This window comes from Lepus europaeus, chromosome 12, assembly GCF_033115175.1.
Source record: "Lepus europaeus isolate LE1 chromosome 12, mLepTim1.pri, whole genome shotgun sequence".
In the NCBI taxonomy this organism is placed as follows: Eukaryota; Metazoa; Chordata; class Mammalia; order Lagomorpha; family Leporidae; genus Lepus; species Lepus europaeus.
The window spans coordinates 23,866,625-23,891,865 of record NC_084838.1 but is presented as its reverse complement, the minus strand read 5'-3'; the positions used below and the strand labels follow the sequence as shown (position 1 = coordinate 23,891,865).

At 47.7% G+C, this 25,241-nt stretch overlaps 1 protein-coding gene across 8 annotated transcripts in view; it reads left to right on the top strand.

Moving 5' to 3' along the window:
• The window catches only part of PALM2AKAP2 (PALM2 and AKAP2 fusion), a 371,129-nt gene extending 346,128 nt beyond the window's left edge, over positions 1-25,001 (top strand). For 7 of the 8 annotated variants that reach the window (XM_062207779.1, XM_062207778.1, XM_062207783.1 and 4 more), the window contains 2 exons: positions 10,314-10,492; positions 20,985-25,001. In XM_062207779.1, the coding sequence (XP_062063763.1) occupies positions 10,314-10,492; positions 20,985-21,083 (278 nt within the window). In that variant the 3' untranslated portion in view covers positions 21,084-25,001. The remainder of the gene's footprint in view (positions 1-10,313; positions 10,493-20,984) is intronic. The other variant, XM_062207781.1, reaches the window with a different exon arrangement.
• Positions 25,002-25,241: the final 240 nt, after the last annotated feature.

Here is a 25,241-nt window from a genome sequence, read left to right as displayed (position 1 = left end):
CAGTACTAACATTGCCTTGAAACAAGTCTTAGTCCTAATGTCTGCCTTTGACATTTCCCCAGAACTTCCCTCTATGTGAGCACCTGTCTCCTCTCCCAAAGCTCTGCCCATGGGATTGATGTCTGTCCCTTTGGGAAGGTTGTAATTCAACCGTGTAAGTCTACACTCTGTTCCAGTATGGTTCGTGTTGAACAGACACAGTGATGACGTGAGTACACCTCATGACTTTGTATTTACCTCTAGAACCTTTAAAGAATGCCCTAGGGGTTCCCAGAATTACAACATAGATTGAAATAAACTGAATGCAAAGCAATTTTGCCTTTTTTTCCCTCTCTATGCCTGGGAACCTTTAGAGTGCTGGTTGACCAGCTAACCTCCAAGTTCACGATCAGGGAGCAGGTGGACGCGTTACTCTGAGCAGGCTAACTGGATGATTCATGGCCAGGGTCAGAGCTGCTGGCTCTGACTTTGGTTTTGTGAATGAAGATATTGCTAAGTTCTTGCTGCACTGCCTCACATCTTATGCCAGAAGAAGTGACTCAGCCGTGTGACTCAGATTGATGATTTAAGATTAGGTGATGAAAAATATAATTTTTTACTTCTCTGGTAGAAATCATGTCGACATGCTGGAATCCTAAAAACTTCAGGCAAAGAAAATCCCTTGAGAACCAGGATGTGATAAGAAAGGAGATATCTACTAATTCTTTCCACTGAAGAGTGAATCAGATGTAAACCCCATACAAGATATTTGGTTTTGCTCTGAGTTTCTTTGCCTTTAAAAGAGGGAGAGTGATAGGGGTTCTGTATTTTTTTTAAGACTGATTTACTTGAAAGTAGAGTTATACAGAGAGAAGAGAGGCAGAGGGAGAGAGAGAGGTCTCCCATTCAATGGTTCACTCTCCATTTGGCCACAATGGTCGGAGCTGCGCTGATCCAAAGCCAGGAGCTTGCTTCTTCTGGGTCTCCCACACAGGTGCAGGGGCCCAAGGACTTGGACCATCTTCTACTGCTTTCCCAGGCCACAGCAAACAGCTGGATTGGAAGTGGAGCATCCAGGTCTCGAACTGGTACCCATATGGGATGCCAGTGCTTTAGGCCAGGGTGTTGACCCACTGTGCCACAGCACCAGCCTCAGGGGTTCTATTTTGAAAAGGATGTAATCATTTTCAAAGTCCCACTATCTGGGAATTGTATCTTATTGGTTCTTGATTTTTAAAGGGAAAAGTTCCTCTTAAATAGAATCTGAGTGATGTTTGTTCATACAGAGGGAGCAAGGTGCACAGAGCCAGCTGTCAGGGAGTTCATGGTTTAGTATGAGAAACGACATCATGTGAACTTGGCAGTTTCGTGACAGCAACACGGAGAATAACTGGAGCACAGAGCAAGGGAGAGCCCCTCTTTTGCAGCTGAGGGTCGTCTTCCTTGCTGGGGAAGCTACCATCCAGGCTGAGAACTGAAGGAGCAGAGGTTGGGCCAGGGAGGTGGGGGAGATTGTTCCTGCCTGCCTGAAGGAGGGGCACCCAGAGAGGTTCCCAGGCAGCTAAAGGAAGAGATTTACAATGAAGCAAAAGTTGGTTGGGATTCAGGCAGCCAAGAGCTCTATCAATCACGTGAAGGGTTGTAGACGTCCAACTTCATCCTGTGGGCAGTGGGAAGCCAATGAAGGCTTCTCAAGGGGTGATTACCTCCGCACCTCTCCCGGCCATCCTGCCTCCATCTATGACTGATGGACCGGAAGTCTTCCTGCTTTAGTAAGTCCATTGTGCGGACTTGGATTGATTTCTTCCTCTGTTCAAATAGTTCTGAAGGCATTCCGCCATCTTGACCAATGCCTGCGCATGCAGCGAGAGGCCGTGGCCTCAAAAGCATGTACATGGGTGCCTTCTACTCATGGGACATAGAAGTAGAGAATCAAAGTCGCACCTTGGCAGGTGCACAGCCTGACTTGAAGGGCTGCAAAATACCCTTGAGGAGAGAAGTTTGTGCTAGTGTGTGTGTGTGTAGGGGGGGGTTGGCTTCTTAAACATTTTAGGACCATTTCAAGTGTCTTTTCATGTTGGGGGAAGGGCAGCACAATTCTCACTTCAGTGCCTCTGTCTATTTTTAAATATCCTGGTTTCACTTCCAAGTTCTAAACATGCCAGAGAAACTCAGGGGATGAGTCGTTTTGATTTTTGAAATAGTTTCTGTTTTTCATACCAGATGTTGAACTGACCTACCGAGTCAGAGAATTCACTCAGGAGACTGAATAGTAGGGCTTGAGCGGTAAAAAAAGAAGGCATGAATATGGGACCCCATAAACTTGGAATGTCGATTCACGTCTTCTATGTGCTGGTTAAGCATCTGATAAAAATGGAATTTCTGTCTGAGCATTTGGCATAGCAGTTAAGAGGCCAGTGAAGACACCCACATTGCATGCTGGAGTACCTGGGTTCAAATCTGGGCTCCACTCTTGATTCCAGTCTCCTGCTAACCAGGGGGCCGTAGCGATGATCTAAGTCGGTTGGGTCCCTGCCACCCTCATGGAAGACCTATACCATTACCTGCAACCAACAGATGGGAACCCCTCTCTCATCTCTCTGCCTCTCAAGAAAAAATATATTTTTTTAAAAAAGGAATTTATGTGGGGGTGTCAACTTCTGTTGTTAGCTTGGATGAGATGATCATTGCATTCTAAAGATTTTGATTAGGGTCTTTTCTTTTTAACCCCTTCATCGTCTTTAAATATCACAAAGAAAGTCCTACACAGAGCAAAATACTTTGTGAGAAGCAGAGGCCTTGGCTGTCTCAGGCTGAGGCAGTCAGCTGAGGCCGGGTTTCACTTGAGGTGCTCGGCCCCATGTCAGCAGCTGATGGAAAGATCCCATTGCAGGCTGGGCGGGAGAGGGCTCTCGGTCAGCACCGTGCAGCACCTCCCTTTCCTGTAAGGGAGCGTGCCGGGGCCCAGCTGGCTGTGGGGAGCTTGGCCTGTGCAGTATCCTACCGCTGCTGATTGTCCACTGCCGTATTTCCTGACGGTTCTCTGCTGACACGAGTCTATTCCTGGCGGCTCTGACTTGCTAAGACCTCAGTGGTATGGACAATGCTAGTTATTTCACCTGCGATTACTCATTTCTTGTCTTCTTGTGTAATCCAACAGCCCTCTCAGATGTAATGCAAGTTATCGGAACCCTTGATATATTTCTGGGTTCAGACTATTTCTGATTTTAGACAATCCATAAAGTTGATAGATGGTATTATTTAGAAGAAGTATTATTTAACATGGGTTCTGGGGCTTCACCCTGCCATCTAACTGTATTTCTGTTGTCCAACTTTGGAAGAATGCATTAACATTCTGTAGGATTAAGACAAGCCTGGGAAGAGTCATGCCAGGTTTTGCTGCCAAATAAGTTATGAAAAAAAATTGATTTTCAGAGCTTTTCGGATGCTGGAATTATTCATAAAGGATTACAGACCTGTCAAATTATTCCCTTTCTGGAATAAACGGCAGCCCAGAAAGATTAAGCAAGTTGCCCAAGGCCATTCAACCAGAAAGTGGTAGAACCTGGATCCAAACCTAGGCTCATGGGGCCAGCGCCGTGGCTCACTTGGTTAATCCTCCGCCTTCTAGTCCTGGTTGTTCCTCTTCTAGTCCAGCTCTCTGCTGTGGCCCGGGAGGGCAGTGGAGGATGGCCCAAGTCCTTGGGCCCTGCACCCACATGGGAGACCAGGAAGAAGCACATGGTTCTTGGTTTTGGATCGGCCGTAGCAGCCATTTGAGGGGTGAACCAATGGAAAGAAGATCTTTCTCTCTTTCTCTCTCACTGTCTAACTCTGTCAATAAATTAAAAAAAAAAAAAAAAAAAAAAACAACAACAACCTAGGCTCATTTGTCTCCCAGATCCACCCCATTCCCCCACCCTCTCCTGCTCCATGAGATGCACGAAACACTGCCTTCTCCAACCCATGATGATTGAGCTCGGTCTCCCCCTGTCCCCTCCTAGTCTCAGACCTGACCCCTGCATTTTCTTGGTTCCTTCCTGACCCTTGTTTTTGGAGCCACTGTAGCTAAGGAACCATTGCTTGCGGTGGCCTAGTGTATGAGTTTGACCCTCAGAAGCCACGAAGCAATACTGCCCTAGTGGCCCAGGGTGGTGCCTTGCTGCCTTCAGAATGAACTTCTAGTGCCCTGGAGTGCGGTGGGCAAAACTGCTGATGTCTTCCAAAGAGCTGAGCAGGTGTAGAGGAACTGTCATAGTCCCTGGCAACCATCCAGCCTGGCTATTCAGTGCGTCCTTCCTGCAAGTCCATTTTCCCAAAGGAAACTCAGCCACCCACTCCAGCAGCAGGCTCATTGCCTGAGATCTCTGGGAGAACTGGGTTCTCAGCACACGGAATCAGTTGCCTCATGAGGGTGACCATGGCTCAGTGTTTACATCATGAACCGAACGTGAACGTGAACGTGTAGGTCAAACTCATTTACTGTATCTCTGAGCACCGTGCCTGCTTTCTGCTGTTCCCCTTTCCTCTTTAAGATCTAGCTTTGTTCCTTAGACCAGAACGTCCCTGTATTTTATGTATCTGAAGCCAGAAAATTTGTTCATTTGGAAAACACACACACACACACACACTATCTGAACAGGACTTAGTAAGAAAAGTCTTAGGTTTGACGTGGGGGCGAAGGCAAATGATGAAATCAAGACTTCTCAAATTACAGAATTCAGAGTTCTTTTGGATATAACCCTTAAACGTTTGAGAAGGGCAACTGCCACCCACCTCATTCCTTGGAAAATATAGACTTCTAGGCTTTCTGTTCTGGCAAGCCTAAGGTCATGGCTTTTGTGCAGTCGGACTTGGGAATAGGAGAAGGTTCCTCACCAGTTCCTGCTGTATGCAGGCTCTGCCGCTCCTTCTAATAGACCCAGGGCATCCAGGTTGGCTCCTAGTGGTGCTCGTGCCTTACCGGGTCCTTGCATGTTGCCCTGCGCCTACAAGGCCGAGTTAGGGCAACACCCCCTAAGGAACCACACTCAGCCACGTACCAAGAAAGACGCGTGATCTGCAGCTGACAGAGGGTGCAGATCAAAGGGTCTAACCCTTGCACGTTCTGTGGTAAGAAGTGGGAGCCAGCCAGGGCCAGGCTGGGAGCAGGATGTCTTCTGTGCTGCTGGAGTTCAGGACAGGATATGACTGTGCCTCCTATCAGCCACGGTTACCGGTCGGCAGACTTGGCATCTCAGATCGGTTTGATTTCTGTGGATAAGCAACAACTGCTTCCACTCGGGGGGGTGGGAGACTCGAGGTCAGGTAGGGACATGGGAGAGTGTGCCGGACAGAGCTGCTAGAACACCAGAGAATACATCTATAGTTCACCTCATGACATTTTTATTTCTCGTGACTTTGAAAGTAAACTTGCGTGTCAGTCGCAAGCCTGTAAGCAGCTTACTTCCCCTCTATAAACTCGCGTTTCTTCGTGGATAACGTAGTGTCCAAAACGGGGAAGAACGTCGCGCCTGCGTCACAGACAAGGCAACGCGCTGCCTGGCCTGTGAAAGACTCCCAGTAAGTTAGTGTTGTTGCTGTCAGCATTAGGTTATAAGAAAAGGTCTGGAGAACCTTCACAGAAAAGCCTCCAAGTTGCTCTTTTGCAGTGGCTGTGAGCCTGAAATGAGTAACAGGTCACACATGGTAAAATTGCTTTCCGTTCCGACTTGGGAATGTTTCCAGGTTACTTCCTTAGAATTAAAATTTCTCCCAGAAAGTCTGATTTAGGAATGAGTGCTCAGTATTTAGCTGTGATTTTATTTATTTATTTATTTATTTATTTATTTATTTGACAGATAGAGCTAGATAGTGAGAGAGAGAGACAGAAAGAAAGGTCTTCCTTCCGTTGGCTCACCCTCCAAATGGCCGCTATGGCTGGAGCTGTGCGGATCCAAAGCCAGGAGCCAGATGCTTCCTCCTGGTCTCCCATGAGGGTGCAGGGCCCAAGCACTTAGGCCATCCTCCACTGCCCTCCCGGGCCACAGCAGAGAGCTGGACTGGAAGAGGAGCAGCTGGGACTAGAACCCGGTGCCCACATGGGATGCCGGTGCCGCAGGTGGAGGAGTAACCTAGTGCGCCACGGCGCTGGCCCCTAGCTATGATTTTAAAACCAAAGAGTGGCATAGTTCATCATTAAGTGTAGTGAGTAAAAATAAAATTATAAGTGTTACCATGAAAACATTTCCTCTCCCTTCTTTCCCCCTCCCCCTTCACCCAGCCAGGCCAACCATGTTGGTAGGGAAATGTGTTTAACAAAAACTTCTTGGTGGTAGAATTGTTATCATCATGATTTTCTCCCTTGATGTTTTTTTTAAAAATATATTTATATACTTAAGAGGCAGAGTTACAGACAGACAGAGGGAGAGACAGAAAGGTCTTCCATCTGCTGGTTCACTCCCCAAATGACTGCAACAGGTGGAGCTGTACCAATCCAAAGCCAGGAGCCAGCGGCTTCTTCTGGGTCTCCCATACGGGTGCAGAGGCCCAAGCACTTGGGCCAAATTCTACTGCTTTCCCAGGCCATCAGCAGAGAGCTGGATTGGAAATGGAGCAGCTGGGACACAAACTGGAGCCCATACGGGGTGCTGGGGCCACAGGAGAGGCTTAGCCCACTGTGCCACAGCGCCAGCCCCTGGTGCTATTGTTTGGAACCATGTTTCCCTGGAGAAGCAGAGCTCTTTCCTTCTAGACTTTTCATCCTTCCAGTTGTGGGTGTAGGGACAGGCCCAATATCAGCAACTCATCCATCACCCAGACCTAGCCTCGAAGCAACAGTATTTGACGGTTTCTCGGACGTAGGTCGCCAGGCCCAGGCTCAGGATCTGGAGGTTCATATCATCACATTCTCCCACTCCTGGGGCCTTCAAAGGAGGACATGAAAGAACAAGGCCCAGCGCTCGCGCTGTGGGTCACAGCTGGACCCACACAAGCCCATGCGCTCTGGGCCTGAGCAGGATGTTCCCTTTTAAGGAGAGCACAGGAAATTGGAGCCACAAGTCTGAGCTCATTCCTGGGCACTTGGGAGACCTTTGAGAGGCTTGCAACGCCAGCCCAGTGCTGTGTGAAGAAAGAGGTCATTGAGGAAGCCTGGGCCAAGGCATGTCACCCGGTGGGTGTTTTTGTTCGGCTCAGTTGGGTTTTTAAATGAGCGTGGGTGAGGGCTTTTCTTTTCGTTTGAGACACGCGGGAACAAAGGGTGGAGTCATCTCCCAGTCATCAGGTTCAACCAAAGCAATCTTCTAAACGTTTGGAGTGCGCCTCCTTGGCTCTTTAGACGTTAGGAGCTGATCTCCAGGAGGTGGGGTTTGTGCTGTTCAGGGTGACAGCAGCTGTGTTCTGAGTACGCGCAAGGCCCACGCCGGGGTTCCCTTGGGTGGGAGGAGCTGCGGATTCTGCCCTCCGTCCCCTGCCAGTGTGGCTGCCACCGATGCCCAAGGGGAACCCGCCCTGCTTGCAGACTCCGGAAGAGCAGCCAAGGCCTGGCTCTCTTCTCTGGACCAGAAAGGTGCTTGAACAATCTGACGTTAAGTAAACAGGAAACACCAATCCACGTTCCCCGGTTTTCTCTTCCACTCTCGCTGGGAGACGACAGCTAGCTAATCTGTACTGAATCCGGCTGCCCTCCCTGCTCCCTTGTCAGGTCCTGTGAGAACCCCTGTTGCAAAGACAAGCAGTTTCCTTTTGGAGACCCTAAGGAGGTGTGGCCTCGGCAGCTCCCTGGGGAGCTGTCTAGTCTGTGCAGGTCAAAGCAATCGGCCTTACCTACTTTTCTCAATATGGGAAAATTGAAAACATTTTTTTCTGGTTTTATATTTTCGTTTCTGCTTAGGCTGGGGGGAGGGGAATAAAGAATAAAAATAAAAGTGCCTCCTAAACCTGCTTGCCCAGGGATCACTACTGCCTCTCTGGTTGCTTCCCTAAGGTGGCACACGGTTCTAGTGCATGGTGTGAACCATACTTGGAAGAGCACGGCTGGGATTAGAGCCCTGGCCGCGCTGGCTTCCCTTGACACTAACCAGAAGACACTGGCGGGAAGTCTAAGAGTGAGACACCAGCGGCTCCCTTCTCTGTAGACCTGTGACAGCCCCTCCCTAGTCTCTGACAAGGCACTGATGAGCCAGAGCCGCCTTCTCTCTGGAAGCCGCCGCTCCAGGGCTGCTCAGCCAGCTCGTGTTTCCTGTTGCTTTTGTGCCCTCTAGTGACAGTGACCAGTAAAACTGGCTCTAAGAATGAGTTTGGGTTTGTGAGAATAAAAGGAAATAAGCCAGACGTGCCTTTCATGCTTGATGGTTGACCACTCTCTACAGTTAACCCTTCAGCCTGGTTCTGTCTCTCAGCATGCATCCTGTCCCACGATATACCCACAGAAGGTTCCAGAGCAGCCATGTCCTGGGCTGGAGTTAGCATCTGAGCTAATTCCACCGTCCAAGCCATTTCCAGGACATCAGCCTAATTACATCACAAGGTTGCCATAAGGCAGAGCAACATGTAGCTCATAGAAGAATGTCCATATAAACATTGCTATGAAGCCATTGAGTCTGCGATTCTGTGTACTTAGAAGGTTTTATTTCATGGGCTTTGGGTGAAGGCGTTAAAACTCTTTCCTTAGATTCTCCATGGGGCATTCTGGCCCACCCACAAGCACTCACTGCTGGTTTGCTCAACAACCACGGACTCCCGCCTTGTGCTGTATTCCACAGTCACTCAGGGCAGGAATGCAACAGTGACCGGAGCAGACAGGGCCCTGCTCTATTGGGGTTCATTCGAGTGGATTAAGGCGATGCCCAGTGACCGAACCAGTCCCTGTCCTCAGGTGACTTCCTAGCCGAGTGGACACTACAGAAGCTCCAATAAGCAGATGTGAGCCAGGTTGGTATGTGACAATGGCTTTCACAGAGTGTGACCAAAGGGTGGAGGGCCCTTCTGAGGTGTGTGGGAAAAGAGAGGACACACTGTGCTTCCTAGAAGCTCAGAGCTGGAGGGGTGGCTGATGGTGGTGACAAGGACACACAGGAAGTGAACTGGAGAGTGATGCCTCGGCCTGGCCATGGGGTGCCCATTTCTGGTCCTACAAGAGTTGTAAAAAGTCGATGCCGAACACCAGGAACTTGTTCGTCCTCACCCAGTAGTCATTCCTCTTTGGGTATTCCAGTGAAACAGTAGCTAGGTTTCACTGAGTGCTGTCCGTTCTGAATATTAGCGTGGTTCTTAAATGAGGCCTTATAGGGCAGGTGCTCTGTCATGGTCCCTGTCATGCCTGCTGCACTTTCTCAGAGGTGTGCTTGGGGCTCTGTGGCAGTAAAACCTGTCCCTTGATGAGCTGGGAGACAGAGCCCAGGGAGTCATCTGGTCTGGCCCTGCCAATGCAAGCACAAGTGGCACTTGAGCTTTCGTAAGTCTACAGCAGGCTGATGTTTACATTGGCAGTTGTGTCTGACCTGCGAGTGATGCTGTAAATCTGTAAATGGCCCTTGGCAGGAAAGAGATTCCCCAGGCTTGTCGGGGAGGGATGTGGATGGTCTTAGTGAAAGGCCTGGGGCCCACACTACCTTTTCCTGGGGGTTGCTGGAGGGTGGTGAAGACGCCCCAGGTCTGGGGTGCACCTTCTCTACTGCTTTGTTGCATTCCCTCCATAAGATGGGGTGAGAGGAGGGGAGAGGGCAGGTCTCTACCCCAAAGGCTTTCGGGACCCCAGCAGGTAAGGAAAACGAGTGAAGCTGGCCAGTGTAAGACTGGGGAGACCTGGGAAAGACAGACCTCGTTCTCATTCAACAGTTGAGTGATGCTGTACTGTGCACCTGTTATGCCTGGGAAGGCCATCAGACTCTTGTTGGTCTCCTCTGACGTAGAGGCTAGAACCCTGGGAAGAAACCTGGAGGCCTGGGAACCATCACCAGCTCCTGTGGACCTCACACAGCCTTCCCTTCACAGACCGAATCTCCAAGGCTCCAGGCACTGCCACCTCTGATAGCCTAAGTCTGTGCTCCTTGATGGAACATCAGCTGGAGCCCATGTCTGTCTGTCTGTCTGTCTGTCTGACATGTTTGCCAAGTGCCCAGCAGGCCAGTTTGATCCCAGCTGATGTTTTAGACCCGGTGTCGTTGAGGTCTTTGGTTTGTGTGTTATCTCTGAGTGCATTGCTCTCTGTAATAAAACAACTTTCACGCAATCCTCACTCAGGTACCACTGTCTATATCAGAGGGTGCTTTGTCGTTTTTGCCACTTTCTTTTCTAGAAAGCAGTCACGAGCAGACGAGCTTAGAAAGGGTGTTCTCTTCGTGTTGTTTCAGGGAAAATAGAGAAAGTCAGACCTCCTCCATCCCCCACAGCCGAAGGCCCCAGCCTGCAGCCTGACCTAGCCCCCGAAGAGGCTGCCGGAAGCCAGCGGCCCAAGAATCTGATGCAGACCCTCATGGAAGACTATGAGACCCACAAATCTAAAAGGCGCGAGAGAATGGATGATAGTAGTGTAAGTTTTTCCTCCTTTCCTCTTTCACTTCTCTGAGAGCGGCCGTCAGGGTGGTGCGTGGTGTGTGTGCCGTCAGCTGGCCGGCTTCGCGCTTCCAAACCAATGTTCAAATGGACGGGGTATTGTGCCTGGAGTTGGGTTTGGGCCTGGAGTTGGGTTTGGGTTTTTGTCTCAATTCCCAAAAATGTTGATGATGCAAGGAACTGACACTTTGATCGCCAGGCGTCACTGTCATCCACCAGCAAGGATGGTGCTTGCAACGTTTGGAGTAGACAGAGACAGACGTTTGGAGTAGACAGAGACAGGGTGCAAAGGGCCCCACGGGGGAAGAAGGGCTCACACCCCCTGAAGTCATTCCAGGCACCAGGAGGCTGACTTCCTCCTCCTTAGAGATGTTATTTCTCTAGGGAGCCACGAACGTGCTGTACCTTCCAAGTCTCCTAGGGGTCAAGCCCTTTGAAGATTACCCGGTGCTCAAGAGACTGGCTAGGTTTGGGGCTGCTGGCCAACTCTGTGTGCCTGGGTTGGCAGGGAAGAGCCCTTCAAAATCAGACTTAAAAACCACTGGGTTACCCTCAACCCCGCCGGAACTTTGCGTGTGACGTCACATTAACTCTGCTGGAAGCTGTCCGCCCTGGGGTCTCTTCCTCCAGGGAGAGACCTGAGCTGTTCTGCACAGTCCACAGGAGCTGGGGCTCGGCTTCTGGTTTTGTGCTAACCTCCCAGGAGTCTCCTGATGGTAGTTACTTCGCATCGATTGAGGTTATCACCCCGCCTCCCCAATCACACTTAGCTGTGGTTGGTTGGTGAATGCCACTTAGTGGGATCAGACTTGTTTTACTCTGCCTGGTATTCCAGGCGTAGTTATGAATTCCATCCCCTTTCACGTTAATGCCCTAGTTTGGATGATAAGCGATTTGGTCACCTGAAACTTGAATGTTGTGGAATTCACAGTAGGAATTCCATGTCAAGTTGCTGCCTTTCATATCCTGGACAGATAGGCCTGATAAGTTTAAGGATTTGTGGAGCTGAAGGCAGATCCTGAACGTGGCTTTCCAAGTATATGGTGGTAAAGAAAGGCAGAACACACACACACACAGCAGTCTGACAGACGGCCCAGCGGGCGTCTCTCAGGCTTCCCTATGCGTTCACACCTGAGCTGTATAGAACACTAGCTTTGGCTACCCTATGAGGCTGGACGGTTTCTGTCTGTTCTCTGTGTTGTAAGTGGGGCAGGGCCTAGCCCACCGTGGCTGCTCTGGACATTTGCAACGTGGAGGAGCCAGGAGCTCCTTCCCTGAGCCGGTGGGACTGAGTTGCTTGAACCAGCCCTTCTTGCAGCCCCATTTTAGGTATGCATTTCCCCATTAGGGACTTTCTGGTTACCTGTGGCCATGTTGGAGCACAGCGCTTTGAAGTGTCTTGTTTCTTTTCTCCCAGTGGTTCCACACCATTCGCAGCAGCTTGGGTGAACGTGAGCCCAGCGGTCCCCTCCGGTGCTGGTATGGTTGGGGAAAGAGCGAGTAGAACCTCTTAGCGGTGTCTGTGTGTCTCGTGTGTATGCCTTCTGTGTTGGCGTGCGAATGTCAGAGAAAGGTGCTCCACGCAGAAGGCGAGAGCCAGCTCTCACGCTGGGTAGAGGGCTGGAAGCCTTTGGAGTGTCCACTCAGGCACTAAAGCAGCCACCTGATACTGAATGCCAACCGGCTTGGGTTTTCCCTTTGGGTTCAGGAAGCTGCTTGGAGTCAACGTTTTATCAAGCTGAGCGCCCTTCCTTTACGCAGCCCAGGGGCAGCCTCCTGTCTCCGATTTTCCCAGGCAAATAAACATCTTGGATGAGGAAGGAACCTGCTAACTAATCAAGCTGTTTTTTTCACCAGGTTTTGGGTTCAAGGCCAAGTATCTTGCATTATTGACTGATACTACAATAAAACAAAGTTGGTCTTTGTTGAAATTTCTTAGGAACAGGACAAAAATCTCTCCAATCCACTATACCCTCATCTAAGCGACCTAAATCTCAAAACAAACAAACAAATACATAAATAAAGTTCAGGTGGCTTGGAAGCAAATCCGCCAGTCTGATTATCACCCAGACTTAATTTCAGAACTCCATCTGCTAGCCCCTCTAGTTCAGGGGATCTTTTTCCATTGTATGTATATCATTTGCCAGCAAACAGGTTTACCAGTAGGAATGAAGTGGTCTTCGTTTTTTTCCTAGCTGGTATGCAGCCCCCTCTCCATCTCTCTTTCGTTGTCTCTGATACCAAGCTGGTAACAGAGCAGATGGGGAGCTTAGTGGTTAAGTTTTGCAACGGACTTCCCTACTCCTGGAAGCTATAGGTAGTTCTCTGAGAGATTAGGCCATTCTGTTTGCCTGCCTCCATTCTCATACGAGGGTACCGCAAAAAACTCATGGAAAATAGATTTAAAAGCTTAGTTTATTTTGATGCACAAGATGTTTGCTATCCACAGATAGTTTTTTTTCACGAGCTTTTTGAAGATCCCTCATAGGCTAGTCTCAGGGCAAAATGTTGTTTCTCCCGTTTTCCACCCCCAGAGTGTCAGCCCGCATCATCCTTGCTGATACTTGGCGGTGTTTGTGGGCCCTTCTGGAGATCCCAAAGAGCGCATGAGAACTGGAGTCCCTCCCCCAGGGCTGGAGCTCAACCACATGTTTGCCGGTGGAAAGTAGCGTGTCCTTTGTGAGCTCAGTGGAAACAATGTTGAGGAGATGCACTCCCGAGAGGAGGCATACTCACAGGCTGATATTCTCCGTGGGTCTTCCGTGTGATACGTTAGGCCCAGGAATAGTCCTGAGCGAGAGGGCAGGAGGAAGCTGGAGAACCCAAATGAATCCCTGCAGTGTGGCGGAGTGACTCCCACCTCCCACCAACAGAACCGACAAACACTGATCCTTGTCTTCCACACAGCGCCACTGTCCCCCTGCCGAAGCCCACCAGAGCAGCAGTGGTGCCCGGAGTCCCATCCACAGCCTTGCTTTTTTTTTTTTTTTTTCCCACTTTCCCCCTCGCCACTTCATAAGATAGTCGATAATGTGGACAGGCGAGGAGGCTGCTGGCTCGTGGCCTGCTTCCCTGGGAGCCGTGTCGGGGACACATTTGGTGGTCTCTCTCATGCTCCGGAGCTGCCAACCTCTCTCGCTGCACATAAGCTGGTCATCCGAAGGCTCTGAGAATGACAGAAGACAGAAGATTAAATCATCAACGGTCTTGGAACACCTGCCCGGGAATCAGTGTGTTGGTGATAAGAAGCCAGTCATGGATATCCTGATCATTTTACAGCTGGGGAAGAAAAGGCAATGACACGGAGCTGGGAGAGCCCCCTTTCTCAGAAGAAGATGCACACTTGGTACCCGCTCAGAACTTGAGTAAGCTGCTCCCTTCGGTCCCCACCGTCTGCGCCCCCTTCGGCTGGCTGCTTTTCCTGGGTGGGGTGCTCATGGATGAGTGTCTCCATCCCCAAGGCTTCAGCCTGGCCCCACTGACTGAGGGACCCTGTGGCTGATTTTTGCAGAGGGAGGGTTGGCTGCCGCCACCCGCATGCCCTTAACCAGGCTTAGTTACCAGCCTCTGCAGAGCCTTTGTGTGAATTAGAAAAAGGCACAGCCCTGCACCAGTCACGATCTGGGGAATGGGGCCGAGGGCTGGGCTTCAGCACCGTGTATCCTTGTTGACCTGGAGTTTGTACACACTGCACACCCGGCTGCATCAGTGCCCCTGTCTTTGTGGGTGTCTCCTATCTGGAATGTAACCTTATGTGGAAAAGTCCCCTTATCTGGGCCTGATGCTATCTCCGGTCAGTCATGCAATTCATAATGGGCTGTTGAGTCATAGCTTCCTAAAGAACGTCTTGGTGCCCTGCGGGGCTGGAGAAGCCTTGGCTCACTCACAGATCTGCACGGTATCCCGGACTCGAGGGCTCAGCTGTTGGGATTTTTTTTTTCTTAAACCATTAGGCACCAGGAAGCCCTTGTGAGGACCCTCGATTCATCAGTCTGTAACGAGTTGTATGACTGTGTTTAGGCAAATAGCATTTTTCTGGCCAGTGTCTCTCCAATCGGACTTCAGCCTCAGAAGGCAAAGATGATGGGTCATTGATTTAGTGAACATATTGGTGGATTTCCCCTCCTTTCTCAGCGGAAGGGGTGCTGGCCAGAGTCCATATCACAGCCTCCTGGGTGTTCAGACCCTTCCTCACTTCCTGTGCAGAATTTACCCCGGTGGGTGTTTCCCAAGCGCTCTTTCTGTCTTATCCCAAGACCGCATGACTGTGAAGCCTTCCAGCCACCCTTCCTGTCTTGGAACAAGAGCAAGCCTCGTCAGTTCTCCTGGGCGGTGTCAAAGCTGGAGGCAGGTAGTTGCTGCTTCTCTAAGAGCTCCTGGCACATGGCTTCCTCCAGACTGGGGCACACATCCAGGGTCCTGACTGTGCTCCCACTGGGTGGGGGAAGGAGACCCATCTGCTTCCATGTGTCCTGCCCTTCCCAGGGACTACCGGAAGCTCAGCCATGATCAACGATGCCTGGTACTGCGCAGACTCACCAACTCATAGCCACTAACAGGCCTAGTCGTCACAGGACTGCAACTTCTTAAATGCTACACATAAGAAGCAATGGATGATCACAGACTGACAAGCGAATGATTCCACCAAACTGGTCTACACGTACCAATGTCCCCGTCTGCTAAGTGCTTCATACGTGCTAAGCAGTCTTCATCCAAGATTATCACTGTTCCCAGAGGGCTGTCCCACTCTGCGTCTTGCTGTCCCAGTTCCCCTAGTGGGGCCATGTTTTATTTTATTTTTTTCTGTGCTTTTACTGTAAAAGACTTTTGATCTCCTACAAAAAATAAAGGATCGTTTTTGGTCCTCGGTGCTCACACTAATCTTAAGTAATGATTGCGAATGGATCACCTGACTCCGGAGAATCCCTGTGCATTCTCCCTGAGGTTGGACCGTCCTCAGATCAGTGATGGTGGATCTGCTCCACAAGCCTTGCATTCGAACCAATGCTGCTCTGTGCTTGAGGTCTTTGTTGAAGACCCCAAGACTGCTTGGGGGGGGGGGGCGGGGTTCAAGCGTCCAAGAAGAGAAACAAGCTGTTTGGCTACCGAGTGTAGCAAAGCCAGAATGTGTATCAGGGGTGCCACTGATGGGCAACTGGAAAAGAATCTTGTTCATTCAAAGTGCAGAAGATGAAAACAGCACCTTGAGTTCACAAAGCCTGTCTGCTCTGATATTTCGATTCATGGATAGTAAGGTGTCTACTTGCCCCAGAAGATGCAGACTTTTAAATAAACTACTAGCAGGTGGAGCAAGCCTTGGTGTGGACGTGTAACGGTCTGATGTTGCCTCCTCGCCCGTCAGCCCCTGGCGTGGTGCCAGTTCCTGGCTGGGGGTGTTCTGTGAGTGTCTGCCGTGTACTAACCCTGGTCTCTTCCCTCTCTGCCAGTACACCTCTAAGTTACTGTCTTGCAAGGTGACTTCCGAGGTACTTTTCAACTTGTTTGTCTTGGTCTGAATGCATGCTTGACTCAAGTGCATGCTGGTGTGGTTTGCCATTTCCTGTTGAGTAAAATGAGAATGGCAAGAAAAGTGGCTTGTCTGTGTACCTCTCCCTGCCCTTTTTTTTTGGACCAGGGGGCTGCCTCCAATGTTAGTGCCCATGCCCGAGGGAGACGTGATGCTGTGCTGTGCTATGCTGTGTGGTGGAGCTTCCTCACCGCCACGGATCTGGAAGACCTTTGGCCTGGAACCACAACTCATGGGCTGTTCTGATTTTTGAAGTTTCTTTAGAACATGTATAGCTAATATACTCTGGTCTGGTTGGAAAACAGGGTAGCTCACGCAGCCTGAGCTGTGGGTCTCATCACTCAGCCTTTTGTTTATGCAAACATAAATCAGAGCTACATTCCATGGATCTAGGATGTGTTACTCCCAAGGTGAGCAACCCCGCCCCCAACTCCCTCCAGTCTTGAAATCTGCATTTTTGTTTTGAAAGTTCCCATAAGCATTGATCTCCCCCAAAGTCTCCCTCTTTGCTCTACGACTTTCTTTTCAGAAAAAACATGTGCTGTGAGAAAGCATAGTATACTCCTATTTTTTTTAATCTCTGTAATAGTTTACTTTTATTTTGAAAGAATTATTTCAAATAAGCATAACTGTAGAGAGAATCATTCACTTACTCCCGCAGTTGACGATTTATTGACCCTCTCCTGTGTGTCAGGCACTGTTGCAGAGTCCAAGAATACAAAGTCCCTGACGTCATGGAGCTGGCATTTAAAGTTTGCAATGATGTAGCATAATAAGATAATAAAAACGTACCGTTCAGCTCTGTCCGTTCTTCCTGTTTAATAACATTTGTTGAGTGTTTTAAAAAGAAGTGAACATTGCAGATGCAATTCAAGCCCTCTTGTTAACCCCTCCAGGTTCCCATTTCTCTGTCACACTCTCCTTTGCTCTTGAGAGTTAACTATTCTTGACCTTGGTGTTCATCAGTTCCATGCATGTGTTTATATTTATGCTACATATGTACGTATACATAAGCAGTGTCTTATTTTTGCATGTTTTAAAACTCTGTAGATAGTGAATCATAGTGTAATTGTCCTCTGCTCCTTACGTTATTCCGTCTGCATTGTTTTCATATTTGGCTCTAGTGCATTCTTCAGAACTGCTCTATACTACTCCATTGAATAAATAGATTACTATTTATTCAGTCTCCTACTGACGGAAATGTAGGTTGTTTCCAGTCTTTTTTGCCATCACAAACAGTGCTTCAGTGAATGCTATTGTTCACGTTTCGTTGGGTACCCATGGAAGAATTTCTCTACCTAGAGGTACTGGATATGGAGCTTACACATTCTTACATTTGCTAGATATTGCAAATCATTTTTTAATTGGTTGCACCAACCTATGATATAACATTAAAAAATCTCACTATTTAGCAAAAAATAATTATGTTTAACTATAGATTTGAGCTGTTTATTATCAGTGAATTTTATTTGTGAGGTAAAAAATGAATATTGCAAATATCATTCCCTGTATCTTCCTTGCTGGCTGCTGTTCTCATTTGAGGGAGGGCAGTTTGAAAGTTATCTCTAAGCCTGTATCCCCCGTGAGTCAGCCTAGTGTAGAACAATGAAGAATGTGGTCGAATATGTCCAAGGAAATTAGAGTTAAGCCTCATCTATGTTCAGCTAAAGAGAAGAGAGAGAGATAAAATATAAATATCAATATAAATAAGGTAATTGATTCATTTGACTGTCTTTTATTTCACTTCCCCAGAATAAAAAAAAATAAAAAGTCTATGTTGATAGCTATTCACAGTTAAAGCAATGCACTCAAATCTCTAAGCATTAGTGGGGAAAAGTAGTATGAGAGAGTTTTCTGAAGAGAATTTGCTTTCTCCCCCACTAGACCTGAATTTGATTTAATTTGTGAAAACCATAAAACCTTAAGTCAGACCTTGTCAGTGTTTTTGCGCCCCCTCCCGGTCCCCATTTCCATGGGGAGCTGTTTGTGGCGCCTCTGGGATGTGTCTCCCTCCAGACGCCTGTAGACACTGAGCAGTGATTGTGGCCTGGTAACCCTGACCTTCCTGTCTGCGTCCAGATCCTGGGCTCAGACCTTGGCTGTGCCTCCTGCCAGCTGGGTGACCGTGGGCAGGTCACTTAGCCTCCCTGTGCTTTGGTTTCTTCATACATCAATGGGAGAGAATGGCTGAGCCTCATAGAGTGGTACTGAGAATTGAAGCAGCAGCTAGCGCAGGCTTGGGCGTTTAGCCCAACAGTTAGGACGCCACATCCCACGTTGGAGTACGTGGGTCCAGTTCCCGGCCACAGCTTCCTGCCAGTGCAGACGCTGGGAGGTAGCAGTAATAGCTTGAGTAATTGGATTCAAACCCAAGCTGTTGCTAAATGTTTCCCAGGATGAGAAATATTATGACTTTCTTTTGGTCCATTAGACTTTCTGTGCCTAAGCTTCCGGAAGAAAGGGACTGTTCTAGCCCCAGCGTGGAGCACTGTGACCGACCCCTGGCAGGAACCTGATGAATATCTGCAGCATGGATGGCTAGCATGAATTGTAGCATGAATTCCTGAAGAACAGCACAAAACAAATTTGGCGAAGTTGATTGAGAATTAAAAACAGGGCTTCAGTACAGAGACAGCATTCAAAAAGAACCATTATTTTCACCGCTTTCAATTTATTTTTCACTTTTCTTTTAGCCTTTCAGTTTGTACCTGAAAGTTGAAGCGATGACCACTTAGCCTGTACAGTTTCTTATAAAAATGCCTGAGTACTGGGGAGCTATTATTACATTTAGGGCAGTCGTTAAGTTGTCCATATCCCATACTGGAATACCTGGGTTTCCTTCTTGGCTCTGGCTCCTCACTCCATGTTTCTGCCAGTGCAGACCCTGGGAGGCAGTGTGATGACCCCAGCAACTGGTTTCCCACCACCCACTTGGGAGACCTGGAACACTTTCCTGCCTCTAAACTTTGGCCCTGGCTGTTGCAGGCATTTGGGAAATGAACCATCAGATAGGAGCTATTTCTTTCTTTCTCTCTCTCTCTCTCTCTCTGTCTCTCCAATAAATGAATCAAAACATTTCAATGCCTTATATATGTATGCCACTGTGTAGTTTAAAAGTCCCTTCCTTGTGCTGATAGAAATGATTATTTTCAGGAACTTGCTATGCAGTGGGAACTGTGCTAAGTTCCTTATCTCTCTCTCTCTATAGAGAGAGATATATATAGCCTCGTGTATTCTGCAGGCCAACTCCATGCTTGAGTTTTTATAATTCTGTTTTACGTGGGGACACTGATGCACAGGCTAAGTGACTTTTCCAAGATCACACAGGCACCAGGATTTCAACCTAGGCATACCTGGACTTCAGGGTCCACTCTGCCTCCTGAGAAAAATCTGTGAAGTACAGTGCAGGTGCGCTCTCCATTTAAAGGTAATGAAATGTGAGATCCGAGATGAACATCAAGGAGCAAGACTGGAAAAGAGAGTTCACACCAGGGCTGTTTCTCAAGACCATCGTACTACCGATTGGCCAGCAACAATCCTCTGAGTGTAACCAGACTGGAAAGTTTGCTTTCCTTCTCCTCATTTGTTATTCTTAGATATTACGTGAACTGTGGCGTGCTTACAAGATACTTTATGGCATGGCTTATGTGCTTAGCAGTTCATACAGCGAACGTGACTGGTACATCCTACATGGCAGGTCCAGTCCTCTCTGCTAGGAGGCGTGGGAACGTCCTCCAAAGGCAAGCACGTTGCAGCTCTGGGGAGTCCATTCGTTTGAAACAGGTTGAGATGGACCCCAGGCCTTTAATCTGCCCAGACTCTGCTTAGGCTGACCTGGGCTCCTACCTCTACCCACAACCTGTACCTCCTTGGCTCTCTGGAGTCTCCAACGTCACTTTCTCTTGCCTAGATGATGATTTGTAGAGTAAACTCATTACAGCTTGGGTAGTAAACCAGTGTTGGCTCTATTAGACTTTTCATTGATCAGATACTCCACATCCTAAGCTATAATCCAGAGTAATTGGCTGGCGTGCATGGTCTTGCTCTTATTGCAGTGTCGTGGTATAGAACCATTTCTCAGAAGTTGGCCACCCAAATGTCATTCATGCAGATCTCCTCTCAGGAGTCCACAGATGATTTTCGTGAAGGAGAGGGAGGGAGGCCCTACCTAGGCGGTGGTGAGCCTGCTTGTCTTTGGTGTTGCCACTTTAATCTGTTATTAGTTCTCAGGGCCCTGAAATTGCTACAGTGCTGAGATAGTTCTTTATTGGCCTGAAGTGCTATTTTCCCCCACTCCCTGACTCTGAGCTTAATTATACTACCAAGTCGATCTTTGGGATACAAATATGATCATAGCTTATGTAGATCCACAAAGCGTGGTTGAATTCACGTTGGTCCAATTATTTGGCATTACTTTCTCATCTGTTTATGTAGAGACTAAGATGATCTGTAATAGTGTTGTTCAATAGGATGACCCTTAGCCACTTGGGGCTATTGAAGTTAGCTAAAATTAGATAAAATTCTGTTGTTTCAACCAAGCCCGCTCTGTTTCTGGTGTTCCATGGCGTCCTGTGGCTAATGACCACCAAACTGGACAGCACAGGCGAAGAACGCGTTCATCATAGCATTACACTCTATTAGAGATCTGCTTTCTCTAAAAACTTGATGCAGAGAAAAGTGTAGTTCAGGGATACTTGCAGAACATTTTACAAAATTCAGTCTCTATTGGAAAGTATGGCTTAGATAGCGAATGCATATTGGTTATGAGATGAACTCATACCCTCCTTTTTCTCGGTGTCTCTCTGACCACCTCCCCCCAACCGTACCAGACACCTGCTTCCTTTCTCCTTTCATACAGATGCTACTGAGGGAGAGAAAGGAGGAAAGAAATGGATATTGAACATCCCTGAGCTCTTCGTAATTATTTTTCCTCTCTCTTCAGGTCCTTGAGGCCACAAGGGTTAATCGAAGAAAGAGCGCCCTGGCCTTGCGCTGGGAAGCCGGGATCTATGCCAACCAGGAGGAAGAGGACAATGAATAAATATCCTTTGACCCAGGAAGCTTCTTTGGTGCTTGGGATACCAAGAAACCAAAAAAGTACCGAATCAAAGCATTTTAATGGACTATTTATTAAAGTGCACACAAACTCAGCAATCCTTATGTAGACCAGAAGCTGCAATACACAGTGATGACAAATAAAGAAGTCCACCCACCACACTCTGACACCCAGGAGTCAAAGAGAAAGATTGTTGTTGTTGTTGTTTTTGTGACTCAAAGAATCCTCTGGATTCGGACTAATCTACAATCAATCCAAAAGGACAAAGACGCGACCAACGAATCAACAGCTGCGACAGGCAGAACAGAGACCAGCCCTGCTGGGTGACAAGGAAGAACAATGGCCCGCGGGTCGGTTGGTTGGCGAGCATGGGGGCCCAGCAGTCTACCTGGCATAGGAGCTTCCTGTGCGCTGGTTTCCCACCCATTGCTGGCGGCATCAGAGGTGTTGGGTTAACTCCATTTTCTCCAGCAGCCATCAAGTGAATGGTGTTTCTCTCCGTATTTGCCCAAAAAGAGGCAGTTACTCCATTTTACTCACAGTTAATTATTTTTCTTGGGGCACAATTCATGATTGCAATACACACCATCCATATTTTAAAGACACTACTTCTTCATCTTGCAGACACAATCTGTTCTACATTAGGAGGTTGAGAAAGGGGGAGAAAGCCAAACCAAATGGGTTGTTTTAGCTTTAGAATCTTGTCTGCTTCTGATAATGACTGAGGTGCAGTTTAAGAAAACCCATTTTCACAATTACATTTCTTCATATGAAAACTATATTTAGTGGGCAACAACTATTTTTATGATGGGATAGGGGAATATATTCATGTGTAAAATCTGTGCACATTGAACAGCTTGGTTCAAGATGGTAGGGGTGTTTTTAGAATGGCAATAATTGAAAAAAAAAAAAAAGGTGAATTCTGCCTTACAGAGGTAGATGACAAGAAATAAAAAGGGTGTTTATAACTATTTTGTATTATAAAATGGGCCTTAGCAGTAATAGGAAGAAAGATGGATTGTTTGGAATCAATCAGAGAGGAAACATTAGAGAAAAGTCGGGAAAGGAGAGAGAGAAAAGGGAGAGAGGAAGAATGACGGGGAAATAAGGAAGTCAGAGATACTATTTTTGCTGCGCAACCAGTGTTTTTCAGGATGATGCAGAGAAAAATATAGAATAGAAATTTAAGTGCGGGCTTGGAATCAGCGACAGATCCTAAAGATGGTGTGTGCGTGCGTGTGTGTGTATGTATAACTTTTGTGTGTTTGTGTAAGGTGTGTATGTGTGTGTGTGTGTGAAAGAGAGAGTGTGTATTACAATTCCAGAATGATCATGGCACATGAGTGTACAGTTATTTCCTCCAAAGCTACTTGCCAGCTTCAGGAGTGAGTGAGAATTTCTTTTTTATGAAAAGGGATATAAAGGCACCGAGCTGATGCAGTATTTGTAATATTAAACTGACCTAACATGGTATTCGCATGAGTTGTAATTGCAGCGTTTTGGGCAGTTTTGTAATTTGACATTTAGGAAAGTAATCTATTTATTCTCATGCTTTGTATTCATGCTTAGTATACTATACAAGATGCCAGCTGTACTCTTTCTATCATTTAAAGCAATATGATGAGGGTATTCAATAATCGAATGCCCTAAACTTCTGGATGAGAAAAGTTTGAATTCTGGCCTTGAGAAAAAAAACCTGACCAGCTTTTTTTTTTTTTTTTCCTTTAAAACTGTTATTTTTAAAGAAGCAATAATGAAGTCAGACCTCACTAGGATTCATTTTTGTTTTCATATTGTTATGTCATAAGCTCTCATACGTTATTCTGACAAGTAGAAATTCCACAGAATTTGTATGTAGGTGTTAAGCACATTCTCTTTGCTTCTTTTGTTAGAGGAGTGTTGATTTGGGGGGGGAAAGTTTATTCACAGAGAAATGGTGGGCACAAAGTGAAAATGAAACTGGTAACTTAGAAGGATCCTTTTGTGTTGCCAAGGGAACCTGTAATTTGAAGCCACATTTTATAATTGGTAGGCAAAATAGCACATGGGCCGCTAGCACCATCTTTGTATGGTCTACCCTGGATAGTCCACAAATGTGCTGGCCATTGGGCACACCGGACAGATGCGAGCCCTGCTGCAAGGAATTCATTTTCTAGTTGGGGAGACAGGAAAATGAGATCCGTGTTAGATTAGAGGTCCTTGCAGGTGCGAGGGGGGTCTCCAGACGGAGTTGGGGGGGCATCTCTGCTGGATGATTTGCAGCCAGATGTCCCCAGATGCTTGGACTGAGGACCCAGCGATAAGGGGGTGTTCCCAAGGCAGACAAATGGAAACAGGAGCGGCCCAGGAGGCTGCAGCATTGAGGGGTCTGGGCACAGTGGCATTTAGGATGGCTGGAGAGTAGGAGAATTCTGTGGGTTGCACACAAAATGAAATGTGCGTCGTGTTTTCTAGACGGGATGGATCAGATGGAGACCACAGACAGGGTGCGGACTAACTCCCCCATTGTTCACAAGGGGGCACCGTCCTCACCCCTGAAGTGTTTTTGTTCTGTTTGGAAGGAAACCACGTACGCACATGAAACCGACTTTCGGGAAGAGAATTGGCAGCTGAAAGAAAAGCTTAGGAGGCCACACAGCTCATGGAATCACCTAGAGGCTGACACAGTGATCTTTGACGACGGCTGATTGGACCAGAAACACTGCTTAAGGACTACAGGGTTACAGAGCTGGCGTCCTTTGGGTCATGCTCCCTGTGTAGACAAGGGAACCAGCAGGCTCTAGGACTCCCCCTAGTCACAAAGCTATTTTAACTGTGGCCCTTACATTTCCCATTTTTTTCCTATGCTGCCATCCAAATGACAGTTGTCTACTTCCTGGTTCCTGTCACTGAAAATCCCATTATAACCCTATTAAAATGTACATTACAGTTCCCTTGGGAGACCTGGATTTGTCTTCTGTGCTCTTGAGGCTTTTTACTCACTCAAGACACATTGGGCCCTTGCTTTGTACGTACATAGCCCTGTGTGAGCCTCTAGGATCCCACGAGAATCCCTGGAACGTTCTGTAGGTGGAACAGACCTCTGGACGAAGGTCAGTCGTGGCTATTCCATCAAGAGAAAGAGGCTTGAGAAAAAAAAAAATATGCCTCTGACACTTGGCCCCACTTCCAAAGAGCCTGCAAAGCTTGCTCATCTCAACTTTAGCAAATGTTTAGATTGCAGAGCTGTCCAGGGCTTCCCGAGAGCATTCCATCCTGCAGAGCGTAGGGGTGCTCACCCTCCTGGAGCCGAGCAGCGATCACCCTGCCTTGGGCTTCTCAACCCAGAAATTGTGGAAACAGGGTCTGCCCGTGGCAGGAGGCTGGGCTGTGTTCTACTTGGATGATGCAATGCGACTTCCTTGCCTCTATCCCCATGCATGCTGCCTCCCCTAGGCATATAAGCAGTATATAGGTCAGTGTCCGCATATATATTCACACACACACACACACACACGACATATCTAGGAACACTGAAACAGTGTTGACTCTTGTCTTTAAAGACAAACATTTTTTTTCCAACTAAAAATGGATTTAATTAAACTATGTACTGAAAAAAAAATTAGCCTAAGTGTTAGAGATGGTGACTATATCTTAGTTACAGAACCAATTTGCTGAATTGTAAGCATTCAGTGAGCTGCCAATTTGAATTTTGTGTTGCTTTTTACCCAAACGACTTTTTTTTCTTTCTTTTTTTTTTTTTTTTCCTTGAGGAGGGGGGAAAAAGCAATACTGTGTTTGGAAATTATACTCTGTATCTGGCTTTCCTGTGTATGTTAACCACTTCAATGTTATTATCCTGCTTCGGTTTTATAGTGATTGTGAGGCATTCGATGCAAGTATACACTTATTTTCTCATTAAAATCCAACGTGTGTTGCGTTTTTCTAAAGGATGGCCACTTGATTGACTGGGTTGGGGGTGGGGAGGTAGGGAGCTGGCCTGGCTGTCGTGAACAGAACTGCCGTGGCCTTTGGCCTCTGCTGCTTCCCCACCCCGGGAACCTGGGAAGCAGGTGACTGACTTGCCACGCCCCTTCTTCAGGGCTGTTTCCAGCTGCCATGCTGAGACCCAGAGGAACTAGCCACACAGCAGGACGGACCCTA